This window comes from Ambystoma mexicanum, chromosome 12, assembly GCF_040938575.1.
Source record: "Ambystoma mexicanum isolate Mex_15411 chromosome 12, UKY_AmexF1_1, whole genome shotgun sequence".
Lineage (NCBI taxonomy): Eukaryota > Metazoa > Chordata > Amphibia > Caudata > Ambystomatidae > Ambystoma > Ambystoma mexicanum.
The window spans coordinates 519,669,960-519,688,613 of record NC_090936.1 but is presented as its reverse complement, the minus strand read 5'-3'; the positions used below and the strand labels follow the sequence as shown (position 1 = coordinate 519,688,613).

The 18,654-nt window shown below is 43.6% G+C and overlaps 1 protein-coding gene and 1 long non-coding RNA gene across 2 annotated transcripts in view; both read left to right on the top strand.

Moving 5' to 3' along the window:
• Nucleotides 1-18,654, top strand: part of LOC138513733 (uncharacterized) — a 440,991-nt gene that overhangs the window by 216,047 nt on the left and 206,290 nt on the right. Inside the window, exon 9 of the mRNA XM_069628814.1 lies at nt 12,411-12,496. Within this exon, the coding sequence (XP_069484915.1) occupies nt 12,411-12,496 (86 nt within the window). The remainder of the gene's footprint in view (nt 1-12,410; nt 12,497-18,654) is intronic.
• On the top strand, nt 14,308-16,623 carry LOC138513732 (uncharacterized). Its single transcript, XR_011281803.1, has 2 exons — nt 14,308-15,872; nt 15,982-16,623. It is a non-coding gene; the product is annotated as an uncharacterized lncRNA (long non-coding RNA).

The window sequence follows — 18,654 nt, the reverse complement described above, 5'->3', positions numbered from 1 at the left end:
TTCTTTGTTGAAACTGGCATTACACTTTTCTGAAGGTGTTGTAGCTGCCAGCATGACCATGTTTTTACTGTGGCCACACTGGCATGGCGTTGAGACTATTTTACTGAGGCAACAACAGCACGGCATTCTTGACGCACACTAACATTTTCTGGGGCGATGTAGATGTCTCCATTGCTTTCAGAAAATGGTGATGCTGTTCAAAAAGTGCCATATGAGTTTTGCCTCACCAAAACACATCATCCTGGACTAATGATGCATTTTACTGCTGCTTTATTGGCATTAATTTGTTTAAAGTGATATCACACTCTTATGGGTGAAAATACCTGCCAGCATGGCAATGTGTTTTACTGCAGGAATACTGTTGAAACTGGTATGACATTGATAAAATGTGATTAGCATGGGATGTTTGAAACTGGTAGGGCAGTGTGTCAATGGTCATGCAATGTTGAAATTGATTACCCTGTTATGCAGCCTGGCATTTGTTGCCCAGTTCCTTGCCACCAATTCAGATTGTTTTCTTTATGCTCTGGCATTACTGGCTGCATTTTTATTGTCTAACATAAAAGTAACGATGTGCTATAAATGATTCATCTGGTATAACAATTAAAACTATTGCAATTTCTACTGGCATATTATTTTTTATTATTGACATTTTGCCCAGTGTTGCAATGGCGCTGTAGGGTGCTGCTAAAGTTTACCATGAAGCAGTCCGTTTTCTCATTCCCCACATAACATTGTTCGAGAGAGAAAACAGTGGAGGACAGAAAAGTCAAATAAAGAGGTGATCGTCAACGTCATCGCTGTCGGCAGTGATGGGTGGAGGAGCCCTGTGATTAGCTCTGGGCCAGAGAGAATAAAGATACTAGAAGTCTTTGGTGGGTCACTGCGAGGTAATATATTGACTGGGAACTGGTGTGCGTGCCTCGCCTTCCTTACTTTTTCACTTGTTATACTTGGGAGTCCCCGCTGCCTAGTCCATCACATAGTCTTTCAGCTCTCCGGGGGTCGGCGGTCGGCACGCTGGGGATATCTCACCAGGCTGGGCCCCAAGCTGTCGGCACGCTCTGCGTCGGGGCCAATGTCGATTCAATCGTCACCCCCTCTGGGCGACTCTCCTTCCCTTTCTCAGCGCTGGGAAGGACCATCCTCACTCTCCGGGTGATCCCTCGCCTGGGTTTCTCGGATGCGTTGGAACTGGCTGCGGTTTCAGGTGAGGGAAGAACTCTTGCGGGTCGCTGTGATCATTGTTGCTTGACGTGCTGCCATCCTCCAGGGGTTTGGGTCGTGAGGCAGGTATAGCTTGTGCGTTGGGTTCTTGGCCCGGGCCAGCACTTGATCACTGAGAAGCTGCTCCACAAGGCCATGGCGAGTCTATTCTTTGGCATTTATTTGCTCCTGTCGGCATCTCACCAGTGCTGGCTCTACCACTCCTGGCAACTGAGCCTTGTGCTCTGGGATTGTGGACCAGACTTTGTGGCTGAACAGTGCTTCTGCTGGGGATACAGCTGTTGTGGAATGCAGCGTCCCTCAGTTTGCCATGAGGAACTCTGAACGTGGGCACCAGTGCCTGACCCCTCTCCAGGGCAATGCGCACCATTGGATCGCAGCCAGCATAGGTAAGGAGAAAGTACAATGCTACAAGCCGGTTCCGCTCTTTTTATATCGTCTTACTGTTTTTTTCATTGATAGGCCGCTGAAAGACAAGGTACCAACCCTTTGACCTTCCCTTGGCATGGCTAGGCCCAGGCACCTCCCGCCAGGAATGTACATTGCTTTGTGCCTCCTCCCAATCGTGCCACGGTTCAGATTGCTGCTAGAAATCAAGTTGTGTGGGGATGCGTAGCAAATATTTCCATTGACTTTGGTATACTAGATTTCGAATCTGCCACTGTTTGGGAAAATCCTTTTTGGTTCCCCACTCCAAGTGTCAATCTTAACTCCCACAAGTGTTTCCGTTATCTTTTCACACTGCGTCTCTGCCCTGGACATGTCAGTGTTCACGGAATGTTGCTTTGAATCTCTCTGCAAAATGGTCTCTGCTAGGCTTCGATTTATTGGATCCTCTGCCGGCCTCCCTGTCAGCACTGATGGGCTCTCAGTGTCTCGGGCCTCCTCTGGCCGCATATCACCATACCTCTCACACTGTTGCAGTGTCCAGTCATTAATTCGAAAACAAAAGGATCGAATGCAATACATTCGAGTCAAAAGGACCGAAAAAAAAGACCAAATGCCTTTTTTTAATGTCTTTTTTTTTTTTTTTAGTTTTAGTTTTTTTTTCCGGTCCTTTTGACTCAATTGTATTGCATTCGATCCTTTTTGTTTTCGAATCTTTAACCTACAACCGTTGGTGCCACTTCCTGTCTGTGGCTGGCTCCTCACCTACTGAAGTGATTATCCTGGCCTATTGTAACTACTGGCCATCATATCACCCTGTTATTCGTGAACAGCAGTAATCCCCATTATAATGTGACCTAAATTGAGGGCAGACTAAATCAGGGCTATTGGAGTAAGATGCACCAAGCCCAGAGGAGGCCCAGTGTAAGGCCAGAAAAAGTAAAGATGCTTCCTACAGAAGAGGGCAATCCACCCATGCTCCCAATTCTTCTTAGGATGGCTAGGTTGGGGACCCTATGGAAGATGGCCCCCCTAGCTAGCCCCTGGTCTCTTGGGTGAATGAATCCCATTTTAAACAGAAAGACGGGGGAAAATTCCACTGGTCATTCTTAATCTTGTGAGACTCCCTCCACAACAATTTAACTCGAATTACTTGATTCGAAGATAAAGTGAATCCCTGATTAGATTGTTCGAATCAGTACAGGATACCCAGAGATGCTCAATTGAATACTGAGCATTTTATCAGACTTGCTGCTAAAATGCTGTCTTGGAGGAGCAGCAGCTGGCTACGAACCCTGGCTGAACCACAGAACTGACCTGGTGGAGACCCTGTGGAAAGCCCGCAGGGGCAGCTGGTTCACTCTTAAGCCAGAGTAGCAGAGTTTTTTCCAGGAAAAAGTACCCCTTTGTGAGCTGACCACACACAAAACTCGATGCTTTAAGCATGATGCCTAAATCCTCATTCAAGAAACTGTTCTGCCACAACTGAGACTGAGCATTCAGGGTTCCTTTGGGATCATTGTCAAAGAAGAACCCTCTGTTGAGAAAAGGATTGAAAGGTGATATGTTGTGTGCACTTCTGCAACCTGAAAAGAGAACTCAAAACTAATAGGGGAGTTAAAATCTTTGTATGAGCCAAAGTTGTGGGCGTAGGGGTTGTGACAAAACCAAGGAGTTTGTCCCATTGCTCCAAGGCACAGCCACCCACTGTGGGATTAGAAAGATGAGCCCACTACGCGTGACTCCCATTGGAGGAACAGGAAAGGAAAGGTAGGGTCCAATTGACGGTGACCGCCCCCCTTAAAGGACAGGAAAACCCCAGAAAAAGGCACAAGTCACCTTCCTTTCAACCCAATTCTCTAGACCTTCATTGGCTATGTGGTAGTGAGATGCATGATAGTTTTAACCCCTTTTTTTGTAATGGCTGGTTTGGAATCGCGACCCCACCTATCTGTTCTCTTCCGAAACAGAGGAGCAGAGTATGTCCCAGCCCCCTGGAGGAGCATCAGCTAAAGAGCCAATTAGAAGCGGCATGTAAAAAGCCTGCAGAGCTTGAGGGAGCTGGAAGCCTCATCAGAGGTGTGTCAAGACAGACAGACTACGCCAGACGTGGCGTCCCAAGCCGTGGTTGACACCATGGTAAGGCAGCAGCACCTACCGGTCGTGTACTCGGAAAGACCTGGCTCAGAGCAGAATAATTGTACAAGTAACCTGGAAGAACCAATAGACCAACCTGGAGGAAAACCACAGCCTTAGACCCATGCAAAGCCAGGTGGAGATGAGAAATGGCAGCGTCCGACATGGAACTCAGTTGAGGATTCGTGTAAGTGGCTCTATGTCCGCCAGACCTGACACACCTCCCTAGGAGAACTGCACAGCAAATATAGGTACGTAGTGGCTCTGGGGAACCGGTAGGAGGGCAGTAAAGTAAGAAAGAGGAAGAAGTACCCGAAAGTGGAGAGAACCCAGGCAAGCCTCTAGGTGGGGAGAACACAGAGAAACCTTGGGTGGGGAGAGCATAGAGAAATTCCAAGGTTGGGAGAGAACAGAGAAGCCCCAGAGTGGGGTTTCTTTGTGTTCTCCCCAAAGTGTGGCGAGATCGCGAGACAAAGACCAGCCCTGGAGCAGGGAGGGACACACAAGGCCCCAGAGTGGAAAATGGGAATGAGAGAAGCCCCAAAGTGGGGAAGGAAGGAAAGGAAACCCCAGGGGGTGGGTCGTGAAAAGTAGAGAAAACCTGCAGCTGTAGAAAGAGACTGAAAGAACCCCAACTGTAGGGGAGGAAAAATGGGACAGAGGAAAGTATCCCCAAAATGGATAAAGACTGTGAGAAACCCACTTTGAGAGAAGAAGAGATTGAACGATACAAGCTGCATGTGACTGTTGTAAGGAACTCATGGTGGCAACAGTATGGACTGACACAAGTGATCACAATTCAAGCATGTTTATTAAACTGTAAATCCAGGGTGGAAAAACCTTCAAATGAAAAATAAAGCAGTCATTGTGGCGTCTTGTCAAAGTTAAAAGGCCTATACTAAAAGAAAAGATTGCCAATTCCTTATAACTAATGACAAAAAGAGTGTTGGATAGGGTTTCAATAAAGAAACGAGGTTTCTCAAACAATAAGTCGGGATGTGATTGCCAGGGTTCTCCCTTCCCCACGTTTTGAGCACGGGACAAGGTGGATTTCCTGAGCACAGCACACGCTCGAGCTTTCCTAGCACGAGCCGACAGTTCAGCACCAGCTATCAAGTTCTTTGATGGTTAAGTCTCTTTTCAATGAAAGTCTCTTGCCTTTGAGGGCCTGATGTTTCAACAAACAAACAAACATAAAGTTCTGTTAAACGTATACTTTGGGTGATAGTTTCACCCCCTGGGTCCTCCTCTTCTAGGCGCAGACCCCTCACAAGTTGTTTTTTTTTTGATAAATCAACTCAACAGTTCTTTTCTCAATGCACTTTGGGTGATGACTTTTCACCCCTGGATCTCCCTCGGCCGGGCTCGGACCCCAAATTACAAACGGGACAGTTCACTTCTCCTTGCCTTGCAATACTTCTTGTCATGAATCTTAATGTCTTTTCAAACAATTCAGTGTGGACATCCTTCGATTGGCTTCATTCTTTCCAACCTTTGTAGCACACTGTTCATGCGCTCATTTCACCGAAGCGGGATACATTTCCCTTACTTTCCCAATCATCTTTCAGTCAAAGACTTTCTACGGTAGAGAGGATTTTACAAGACTCCTGTATGACTATTTTGACCTCTTCTCGCCTTTTCCCAAGGTCGTCTGATAATCGCCTAGAGTTTCCTGCATGAGCACTCACATGATGCCGGCCCCCTCTGTTGCTGGTTTTCCCCCTCTTTATCTTTTCCAAGTTCAAATTAGCTGTTGGCTACTTTTTGAAACGAACACAGTTCGGTTTCTTATCGATATTCTCCCCGACTCACCGGCTGTGATTAATTGCTTTACGTTCCTCTCCTTCGAGTCAAGGTTGCTACCACAGAGACCTGCGTCTCTCCCCGGCTTGGTTATCAGTGGAGGTGGGTCTCATTTACTGTAGACTTTTGCTGCAACACATGCTGGCTATTGTTTGCAGTCTTAGGTTTCCATTTGCAAAGGTTTCACAGGCTTTGGTCGGAAAGGGCAAGGTACTTCTCTCCTCACCACCTCCGTATGCAATGTCTTTCACCTCCTTTTGAACTGGTGTGCTGAGTTTGCTCTCCCGTCGTGCGGTCTGCCTTGCTCGTCCTGTGCTCTTGTGCGCCACCTTTTAACCCTGTGGGTAAGGGAAAAGGCGTCAAGTGTGTGTGATTCTAGTCAATTGCCTGGCTTTGCCTGACCCTTGTATTGGGACATGTCAACTAAACGGCTCTGGTGTTAGTCCGTTGTTTTTCGTGTTGTGCGGGTTCGTGTGGGAAAAGGGGAGGGGCAGTGTTTTGGAATATCCCACGTGGCAAGATGGGAAAAAGGTGTTGAAAGAAGGGGGATACAGCGTTTCACCCATTGGTGTCCCGTTCCCAAAGGAGCCCCATCCAGGTGATCATCCCTCACTGGTCCAATCCAAGGAACTGGATCCAACAGCGATGGCCGTGTCCTGGCCACCTGGATGACAGATCCCCGGGGACTAGCTAGGGAGACACCTTCAGGTTTCTCACAAACCCTTCCTCCATGCGATGTAGCTACATTTGTTTCACATGGGAACCGGGAAAGGAAATTTACATTTCCCTGGTCTTTTCCTTTTCGGTGTTCCACAGTGAAATAATAGGGTTGTCAGTCCAGAAACCATGGCTTGACCCTAGGGTTGTAGTCTTTGTGTTGGCTAATCCAAAGTAGAGGTGAGTGGTGTGTCACTAGTGTGAACTTTTGTCCCAATAGGTAGTACCTAAGATGGATAATGGCCCACTTGATGGCCAGGGCCTCCAGTTCCAACACAGATTAATAATTTTCATGTGGGAACAGCTTGCGGCTGGTGAATTATATGGTATGATCTAATCCATCGCAAACCTGGGATAGGACGGCTCCTAATCCTTTAAGGGAGGCGTTGGTCTGTAGGACAAACTCCTTAGAGACGTCAACTACCTTTAGGATTGGGTTCTGACACACCGTTGGCTTCCAGATGTTATAACATATCTCATCCTAGTGATTCCAATTAAGTTTCTGTGGTTCGGCGTTCTTAAGTTTATCTGTCAGCCAGGCTGTTTTGTCTAAAAAGTTGGGGATAAACCTTCAGTAGTATCCTATTAGCAAGAGAAAGCTCTAAGATCACTTTTGGTCTTAAGAGTTGCTGTATCCAAGACGGCATTTACCTTTTCATGTTGTGGTTGTACATTCACATTCCCTACAAAGAAGCCAAGATATTTTACGGCTGATTGGGCTATCTGCACTTAGCTGGGTAAGCAGTTAGGCCAACGTTTCTGAGGACTTTCATGATGGTATAAAGATCAAAGAGATGGTCCTCCCAAGTCTTAGTATAAATGACAATATCGTCAATATAAGATCTACAGAATTCAGAATAGAGTTGTAGGATTCGATCCAAGAGGCGTTGAAAGTGGCTGGCGCACTGTACAGACCGAAAGGTAGGACTTTAAATTGGAATAGTCCTAACAACGTTGAAAACGTAGTCTGTTCCTTATCTGGTCCATATACGGGAACCTGCCAGTAACCTTTTATTAAATCTAGGATAGATAGAAAGGTGGCTGCTCTGAGTTTATCAATTAAGTCGTCAATGTGTGGCATAGGATAGGCACTGAAGTCTGATATGGCATTACCTTGATGGAAGTCAATACAGAATCTCCAGGAGCGGTCAGGTTTAGTGACCAGCATGATAGGAGAGGACCATGGACTTGAGGATGGCTCAATGATGTTGACTTTCAACATTTTGTTGACTTCCTCAATCTCCATCTGCTTACAGGCTTCTGAGAGTCGATATGGTTTCAAGTGTGCCACTTTACGTCTGATATAGTGGTATGTACTGTTTACTCTTCCTGGATTTTCTGAGAATACATTGGGAAATGAAATCTTTACATCCTTTAGGTCTTGTTGGTGTTGGGTAGATCACTCTGAAGGAATTAAATCAACGTTATCTATGTCTTTGGGAACCAGCCATGCTAGTACTTTGGCATGGGTGGCTGACTGATTCTCTTTCCACTCTTTCAAGAGATTTACGTAATATAATTGGATTTTCTGTTTTCTATCTGGTTGGGCTACTCTATGTTCAGGTTCCTGTTCTTTCTACTATTTCATAAGGTCTGTGCCATTTGGAGACTAGCTAGTTCTTTGAGGTTTGTAAGAGGACCAGTACTTTCTGTCCTATGGAGAATGATCTTAAATTCACTTTCTTGTCACAAGTGGCCTTTTGTTGGCTTTGAGCTTTTTCCATATGAGTAAAAAACAAAGTCTCAGACTAACTTCATATGTTCTCGCATTCGGGTGGCGGTTTGCATGATGGGAATAGGGGCCTCCTCTCGTTCTTCCCAGTGTTTCCCGAAGCATGTCTAGAAAATCTCTCGGCTCTCTTCCATAGAGCAATTCAAAAGGAGAGAAACCTGTGGAAGCTTTGGGGGGTTTTCCTCACTGCCAATTGTGCCCACAGGATCATTCGGTCCCAGTCTTTCCCTTCCCACTCTACCATTTTTCGGGGGAATTTGTTTTAAGTTTTTATTGAATCTTTCTAACAAGCCATCAGTTTGGGGATGGTACACCGAAGTTCGCAAGGTGGTAAGGTGGAGTAGCTCTTTGACTTAGGCCATAAGCTTACTCTAAAATTTGAGCCCGGTCTGTTAGTATCCCCTTGGGAAAACTGACCCTGGAGAAATACTGTAGAAGATGTTTAAGGATCCGCTGGGTGGTATTATTTTGCATTGAGAATGCATAGGAATATTGGGTTGCATAATCCACGATCACAAGGACATATTGCCTAATGTAGAGGTTTCGAGCGGTCCAATTATGTCCATACCAATTCTGGAAAAGGGGATTACTGTAATCGGCAACGTATTCAGAGGGGCAGGTGATGGAATGTGCGTACTGGTCTTTTGACAGATTTTGCATGTCTGTATGAAAGTTTTTACATCAGCGTGTATACCTGGCCAGTCATATATTCCCCCAATATGTACCTGGGTTTTAGATTGTCCTAAAAGCCCCCCGGTAAGGTTGGAATGTGTGATTTCCAGTACAAGCTTTCGGTGGCTTTTGGGTATTACCAATTGTGTTTTAACATACCCTCTGAGGAGGTTTCTTTTCTGTAAAGCAATCCTCATTTTAGAAAGAAAAATGGACTCCCCTTCTCTACTCTAAGGCTTCTTCTTCCAGAATTGCCTGTAAAAATGCTTCAGCAAGGACTGGATCATTTCACTGGGTGAAGGCTATGTCTGGATAGATGGTGGGTTCCTCTCCTTTCTTTGATGTTACTTGATTTATCAGCTTCCCAAAAGCCTAAGTTACCTCCTTTCTGTTTTATCTGGTTCACTTTATTTAAACTGAGGAAATAGAGCTCTTTCCAAAATACCCTGGACAATTTGATCTCCCTGATGTACCTCAAAAGGGATCTTGCCATGGTTTTGTAAGAGAACCTTCACATCTCCCAGTCGGGATCAATAATGCCTGTTAAGACGTCTCCCGAACGTCCACTCTAGGCCAGATTTTGGGGCCAATTGAATGTAACACCCAGGAGGGGGTATCAAAACCAAGCCTGCAGGAATCATTCCTCTTTTCCCAGGGGGAATGGTAGCTTTCCTACTGCTACAGATATCAAACCCGATTGACTCCTTGGGCACGAAGGAAGGGCTAGAGGCTCTCTGACTAAGTTTTTGGAAATTGTAGAGCTCCCCAATTAGTTTCAATTGAGTCACACCCCACTCCTAACGCTATATGTAAGGAACTCCTGGTGGCAACAGTAAAGACAGATACAAGTGATCACAGTTCAAGGGTGTTTATTAAACTGTAAATGCAGGGTGGAACAACGCCTAACCTAAATCTAAGATGGGAGCAAGCGTCGACCATCAAATGAAAATTAAAGCAGTCCTTGTGGCGTCTTGTCAAAGTAAAAAGGCCTAAACTTAAAAAAAAAACTATTGCCAATTACTTACAGCTAATTACAAAAAGAGTGCGGGATAGGGATTCAATAAGGAAAGAAGTGTTCCCAAACAATAAGTCAGGATGTGATTGCCAGGGTTCTCCCTTCCCCACGTTTTGAGCACAGGACAAGGTGGATTTCCTGAGCACAGCACACGCTTGGCTTTCCCAGCACGAGCTGACAGTTCAGCACCAGCTATCAGGTTCTTCAATGGTTCTCTTTTCAATAAGTCTCTTGCCTTTGAGGGCCTGATGTTTCAACAAACATAAAGGTCTGTTCATCGTATACTTTGGGTGATAGTTTCACACCCTGGCTCCCCCTCTTCTGGCGGCAGACCCCTCACAAGTTGTGTTCCATAAATCAACTCGAGTTCCTTTCTCAATGAAGTTTGGGTGCTGACTTTTCACCCCTGGATCTCCCTTGGCCCTGATTTGACAAGCGTGACAATTCACTTCTCCTTGTCTTGGAACACTTCTTGTTGTCACAAACCTTAATGTCTTTTCAAACAAGTCAGTATGGACATCCTTTGATTGGCTTCACTCTTTCCAACCTTTGTAACACACTGTTCATGTGCTCATTTCACCGAGCCAAATTCATTTCCCTTACTTTCCCAATCATCTGTCGGTCATAGACTTTCCACGGTACAGAGGATTTGACAAGACCCCTGTATGACCACTTTGACCTTCTAACCTTTTCCCAAGGGCTTCTGGTAGTTTATAACGTCGGGTAATCGCCCAGAGTTTCCTCTGTGAGCACCCACGTGGTGCTGTACTCCTTTGTTGCTGGCTTTCCCCCTCTTTATCTTTTCAAAATTCAAATTAGGTGTTGGCTGCTGTTCTAAACAGTTTGTTTTCTTATTGATATTCCCTCGACTCACCGGCTGTGATGAATCGCTTTACTTTCCTCTCCTCTCCTTCGAGTCAAGGTTGGTACAACAGAGTCCTGCGGCTCTCCCTGGCTTGGTTATCAGCGGAGGAGGCTCTCATGTACCGTAGATATCTGCTGCCACACACGCTGGCTATTGTTCACGGTCTTAGGTTTCCATCTGCAGAGGTTTCACAGGCCTTGTTCGGAAAGGGTGCTGTTGCTTCTCTCCTTATCCCCTCCGTATGCACCATCTTTCACCTCCTTATGAACTGCCGTGCTGAGTTAGCTCTCACGTCGTGCGGTCTGCCTTGCTCGTTCTGTGCTCTTGTGCTCTACCTTTTTATCCCTGTGGGGAAGAGAAAGGGCTGTCCGGTTTGTGTGATTCTGGCCAATTGCCTGACTTTGCCTGACCTTGTATTGGGGCATGTCAGGTGAACGGCTATGGTGTTAGCCCGTTGTCTTTCCTATTGTGCAAAATTGTTTGTGTGGGAAAAGGCGGGCGGGGGCAGTGTTTTGGGATATCCTCCGCGGCAAGATGGGGAAAAGGGTTTGAAAGAAGCGGGATACCGCGTCTCACCCGTCGGTGTCCCACTCCCCAAGGACCACCCATCCAGGTGATCCTTCCTCACTGGTCCACCCCCCAGGAACTGGATCCAATATTGTCCTGGTCACCTGGATGACAGATCGCCGGGGACTAGCTAGCGAAACCCCTTCAGGTTTCTCACACTGTACACATAGGCAAAGGTGTCTGTGGTAAGGAAACACAATGGTGGGGAGGGGGGGTTCAGAAACCAGCCACTGTCCCTTTTCTCGTGCAATGGGCCAAAGTATATCCTGGTTATATGGTAGGAAGAGAAGCTAGGTTAGAATAGGATTCTGGACGAGGACTTCATTTATGTGAGACACCCTGGCGAGCACCCTTTTACTCCTTTCTTTTTCAGAATAGGGTTTAGAGTCTTAGGACTAGGGAAAGGTTAGGTAACTTTTTCCCATTGAATAAAGAGGAATTCAGAGAATATGCCTCATTGTCAGTCTCCCAATTCTAACCTACCACAATTCTTACACTGAAACCAAGTGTGGAAGTGACTTTGTGCATATTGGCCTGGTGTATATAGGTGGAGCTGTATATTTTTTGTTTTTTTTACTGGAGTGGCCGACCGTGATTTGACATTACACCTAGACAAATGCTTGTCATTCTTAGGCACAACCTGTTGCTTAGCAAAGGCGCAGCAGGAACTTCCCAATGTCGTGGCAGGGGTCAAGTCCTAAAAATAAAAGTGGGGGGGACTCATCAACAAATGCAATGGGATGTGACCTTGCCAGAAATTAACAAATCAAGGTGAAATGTGCACATTTCATTAAATTGGCTTTGCATAACCACCCAAATTGCACAGGACGTATGGCATTTGACTTTCATAAAATCAACACACAAAACCAAGAGAGGATATTTTCTTCTAATAGTGTTTTTGAAAACGTTAAATGGTGTGCATGTTTTGAACTCCAAGAACCAATACAAATGTTTTCCCTGGGACTTACAGTACCGAAATGGGACAGTTCAGCTTTAGTTGTTTTTTTTCATCAGTTTATATAGTGCAGTGGTGAAGTGTCCGGCCTGCAAACCTGATGACTCGGTTCGATCCCTGAGGTTGGCTTTAATTTATAAATTCAAGGAAGACTAAATGTTTCTCATTTTAGCTGAAAAAAGTGGGTGGACTACGTCCACCCGCGTGTACCCTCGACTTGAACCCTATGTGTCACACAATTTACTGCAAACATTGTAAAAGTGTCTGGTCACAGTAAGTTACAGCCTTGAACGTGACGTAGTACTATACATGCTTCTCTGCTTCTTTTCTGCAGGGATCACAAGATAAGGGGCAAGAAAGTGACGCCTTTTGTGCTGCAAAGAGTGAACGAACTGACCGGAGGCAAGTCCCTGAAAGCCAGTATCCTTTTCTAAGTGGCTCCAGCTGCGGGAAGCCATGGGAGAGCGACTTCTTCGTCTCTGAGCTGGTAGCTAAGTATGCAGTAAGTGTCGAGGTGTGAAAATGATCTCCAGGGTCAAACGAGTAGAGAATTAGCAGTCCAATATGTTCTCCTACAGAGTGATTGCTTATTGAGTGAGGAATTAGTCAATCGCAGAAATATCCATTCAGCACCCCTCTGACCTCTTCATGCAACCAAATATGTGAATAAAAGTACATAGACGTAAAGCCACTGATGTGCAAAATTTAAACAAGAATGATGGGGAATTAATCACAGAGATATTCTACTGGTTTATTAGTAACAAAGAGCAAAGTTGTTCATTCACAGGTAAAGTGTAACACATCAATTGTGTTGAATGAGTCTGAACTTGGATGAATTACACAGAGCAATTTATATGCAATCAATAAAACACCCACAATTTATATGCTCGGCATTCATCAACGAAATATGGATATTAAGGATATTAAGGAACATAAGAATAGATCGAAATTCATGCCACCTATTGCTGGAGACAATGTCATTGATATCTTTTACAAGGCAATCACCAAGGAAATTCATAAACACCTAGATGGATTTCAACAAAATTGTTGCAGCAGGAAACAGAATCTTACCAAGTTGGAAAGACAGGCACTACAAGATTTATGTGAAGACAGCTCAATCATTATTAAAGAGGCTGACAAAGGAGGCAACATTGTCATTCTGAATAAATCAGATTACATTAAAATGTCAATGGAACATTTAACCACGCCTGGATGTTATGAGAAACTTATTACTAACCCCACATTACTAACTTCACAAGAATTACAAACTTTACTTCAGTTTTGGTATCACCAAGGACTACTTTCAGATGATGAAAAAGCGTTTTTATCGATTTCCAAACCACTTATGCCAACAATTTATTTTTTACCCAAGGTCCACAAGCCGTTTCTCACTCTCCCAACAGTTCGACCAATCATGAGTGGCCAGGGAGGAGCTACCGAAGCACTCGCTGACTATATAGACAGTAGTATTAAACATTTGGTACCGGAAATCCCAGCATATATTAAAGACACAACACATACGTTGCAAATATTACAAGGGACTATCTGGAAACCCACATACTATTTAGTGACTCTAGATGTGGAAGCCCTCTATACTTCAATTCAACACCAACTGGCCCTGGATACGATTGATTTTAGCTTCAGAACCTACTCTGCTTCACACTATACACATGTACAGATGATTAAAAGTTTTTTGGAATTTACACTTACACACAATCAGTTCCTTTTCAATGGTGACTATTACTCGCAAATTAAAGGGATTGCGATGGGGGCGAAATATGCGCCCTCTTTGGCCAACCTATTCATGGCCTACTTTGAGGAAAAATATATTTTTCAGAACAATCCGTTCAAGCACAACATTATCAGGTGGAAAAGGTATATTGATGATGTCCTGGCGATTTGGGAAGGCAGTAAAGAAGATTTTGCAGCATTTATGCTTTACCTTAATGATAACACCTTTGATATTAAGTTTACAGGACATATGGATGCAGCAGAAATTACTTTTTTAGATCTTAAGATTAACATTGTGTCAAACAACATCGAAACCTGCACCTTTAGGAAAGAAACTGCAGTAAACTCTATACTGCATGCAACTAGTAGCCATAGACAAAGTGTTATCCAAAATATTCCCAGAGGTGAAATGTTAAGAGCGAAAAGAAATTGCAGCCAGGATGAAATGTTTCAAATAGAATGTAAGTCAATTGGACACAGATTTCGTGAAAGAGGGTATCCAATTCAACTAATCAGGAAAACTACTGATGCGGTCAAGAAAATACCGAGACCACAATTGCTGATAAATAAGACAAAAGTGTCCAGCGAACAATATCCTAAGCATGTCAACTTCATCACAAAATATTCAAGTGACCACAAATTCATACAGTATATACTGAAAAAACATTGGCATATTTTACACCTAGATTCTGATTTGATATCGTATATTACTGATCGACCCAGTATTATCTTTACCAAGGCAAAGACTTTGAGGAAGATCCTCAGTCCCTCTTTCCTTAAACCTGACCCAATTGGACAGGCAAATTGGCTTACTACAAGCACAAAGCCAGCAGGCTTTTACAAGTGCGGGACATGCAATTTTTGCCATCATGCTTTAGCACCTACAAAAATCTTTAGCTGCCATAATGGACTTCAAACCAAAATATTTGACTTTATTAATTGTCGTACAAAATTTGTTATCTATGGTATCTTATGTGTATGTCAGAAAATGTATATTGGCAGCACGATCAGAGAAGTCCGTTTCAGGATTCGAGAACACCTCAACAATCTTAGTAGCCAGGATATTAGACTTCCTTTAGCTTCCCATTGGCAGAAGCATCATCAACTGGATAATATTAAAGACATCAAATTCATTGGACTCAAACACATCCAACAACATCCGAGAGGTGGTAACAGAGAATTGACCCTACGACAACAGGAAGCAAGAATGATTTGTAAATTACGTTGCCTGTCACTTGGTTTGAACCAAGACCATGAATTGAATGTGTTTCTATAATTTGTACGAATTTAATGCTAAAAAACAGACAATCAAACCCATGCAAACCGATACAGCTTACCGACTATGCCCGAGGCATTTATATTCAGCCTAGTGACCCCACTCTGTGAGAAGTCACTGTTTATATTTGTCCCAACAGCCCAACCGGCAGTTATTTGCATGTCTGCACGCTGATTCGAGCGCACCACATTTATTTTGATTTCTTAATTGAGGTTGATATTTAGCACCAACTATCCAATATCCGCACCTAACATAGGATTAGAATTAGTACGGATTATTTCAGTTTTCTTTTTGTTGATGTCAAAGCTGTACACAGTATTAACATCAAAATATCTATATGTAATTAAGTCGCTGCAAAAATATTGCCGTAAATGAATGAGCTTCCGCATAGGAAGCTTTCCTCAAATGTCTGTTTTATGCATTTCCGGCTTGTAAGGAGTATCCAAGCAACAGGGTCAGATGACTACATCACCTGACCTAACCCGGGAAGGTTACTATAGTAACCCCCGGATTGTGCCGATGCCTTCAGTATTGAGAAACAACCGGCCATTGAGCACATCAACTTTTGGAGCGTATGCCGGTAAGCCAGTTCTACGCCCTAACGATACCAAACGAAAAGCTTATGCAGCACGTTCCTTATAACAAGTGTTTAAATACGTTGTCATATCCATGTTACAGATTACGGCCGAATTTAAAGGCAAGGCACGCTAAAAACGTGCGTTACATTTCAATTATACTGCAACAGCGGCATATCAGTCGAACGACAACTACCTCTTGATTGCAAGACTGGTAATTATAGTTTCCATACTTTTCACAAATTAGATGTTAAACTTACTAGCAATGCAGACTTTTGAACTAAAATATGTGTCATATTATACCAAGTCTTTATAACTTACAGACCCTGTCCAGTCAAGCATGTAGAAATCACTAAATCTCTCAACTACTGAAAGTTGAATCAAGTATTAGGAAACCTCAATCATATTTAAGGTATGGATAGATTCATTTATCCCTATTTTAGGAAATAGAACAATCAATTGCATATATTATCTCTAACGGTATGTTTTTATTTCTTTCTATTTCTCCTTTCTCTCCTGTTTTTTCTTGTTTTTTGACCCACTACCTCTGACGTTGGTTGTTTCGATTTCAAGCCAAGGTTCAATAATTATAGATTAATGCAAATGGTAAACTACATTTGTATGCCCTGAGGACGACCTCTTTGGTTGAAACACGTGTTGGCATGTTTTGGCAAATTCTTGGCTTTTCTTTAATGTGAAATACGCTGCGCAATTGCATATAAATTGTGTGTGTTTTGGCGAATAAGCCTATCTCAAACAATGTGATTCATTCAAGTTTTGGTTTTTGAAGTACTCAACAAATATGCTGCGCAATTGCATATAAATTGTGGGTGTTTTATTGATTGCATATAAATTGCTCTGTGTAATTCATCCAAGTTCAGACTCATTCAACACAATTGATGTGTTACACTTTACCTGTGAATGAACAACTTTGCTCTTTGTTACTAATAAACCAGTAGAATATCTCTGTGATTAATTCCCCATCATTCTTGTTTAAATTTTGCACATCAGTGGCTTTACGTTGGTTACCAAGCGCAGCCTGTGTAGATAGTAATTCACAATAATTTGATATACTTCAAGGTGATAGTGGCAGATCATCTCACTACCTACACGACAGCAGCTCAACCACAATTTTACTTTACTTCCTTTCATGAAAATCCAGTTGTGCGCATTCCTGACTAGGGCTTCACTTCCACATACCGTATTAAAAGTACATAGACCTGTGGGACTTTACAAGCAGTGGGGTCTGTGAAAAACATTTGAATAGTATTCACTCGCGGTACCTCTGGATTCATCTAAGAGTTTCATTGGTTGCAGTCCAATAACAGAGATGCTGACCTGAGAAGAGTGATGCAATATAGAGACTAGAGAGCCATTAAGCAAGAACATGGCAGTGGTCGGCAGTGCAGACGGGGCAAGCCCGTCTAATGCAAGTCGTTTTGTATAGGGCAATTTTAGAAAGACTGATGTATGGGAAGTGAAGCCGAAAGAATTAGTTGCAGACATGTGTGCCCTCTCTAAAGAAGTGAAAATCATTTCTTGGCGAGTTGGACCCAGAAGTGAGATCACCGATAGAGGGCGAGGCCTGAGATCTAGTGAGTACATTCCAGAAGTAGAGAACATCGAGCCAATGCATGAAGCAAGATCCATAGAATGGGATCAAGAAATAAAAGGAGGGAACTTGGTTCATGGGGACACATACAGAACAAGAAACCGTACAGTGGACGGGATGCATACCGAACAAGAAGCCGTACAGTGGACGGGATGCATACCGAACAAGAAGCCGTACAGTGGACGGGATGCATACCGAACAAGAAGCCGTACAGTGGACGGGATGCATACCGAACAAGAAGCCGTACAGTGGACGGGATGCATACCGAACAAGAAGCCGTACAGTGGACGGGATGCATACCGAAAAAGAAGCCGTACAGTGGGCGGGATGCATACCAAACAAGAAGCCGTACAGTGGACTGACTCCAAATGTGTGACTATAGGATGGAGGTTGAACGTTCTGAGAATGACGACTAAGCATATTCAGTATCTTAGTTGCAGTTGGTATCCAAAGTTTACATCCAGAAGCAAGAACGTGTGGTTGTTGTATTCAATATGAGATACTGAAATGGGTATCTTGAGTTTTGTGGTGGGAAATGAGGGTTGACCAACCTAAAAACAGAACACATTGGTGATCATATCTGGTGATCCAGCCAAACCCTCCCAGTTAGCATAGCACTGAAATTCTGGAGGTGAATTTGGGTTAGGCAGCGCCTATAATGATAACAGAGACTGCTAGATATATAACTTTTAACTACTTTAAAAGACTTGTATGCTGGTATTTTTGTATTTTAACATATTTTATAAGAATTGTTTTTGGATTGTGAAGCATGCATGTATTTATATTATGTTGTATATGTAAACCCTGTGATGGTTATGAACATATTAAATAAATAGATATATAACTGTTACACGGACTCCTTAAAGTGATTGTGCAGCCTAGTGCGGAGTTTAGTATCAGCAACAATCTTAGAAGATTTTACATATCGTTACTCCAAACAAGGGTGCAGGCTACTTGACCATTATAATTCAGCACGGGATCCCGAATGTTTGCTAGAATACAAGAAAGAAAAGCATCTATATAGCCTAGGGCATATACAGGTACTCAACCCAGGGTCACTGTTGTATACAGTGGGACTTGGCAGGGTTTTGTGCATTGTGCAGCATCTAGGTGTATCCAAGAGTTGAGGTAGTAGGAGGTGGCCAGCCTCTTGACAAAAGAGGTCAGTAGGTCACGAAAAGCATAAAACGGACAAAGCTAGGGAACGCTTTGCTGAAATTAACAAGTGATCGCAAAAGTGGAAGTATGAAATAAATATGTTGAGTGAATATCACATTCATGCTGAGCTGCACTTAATGGCAGATCTGGTTAACCACTCATCTAAAAGTGGGGGAAAACATTAAGCTCTGCTGTTTCATCCTACTACTGGGTGCACCTGGTAAAT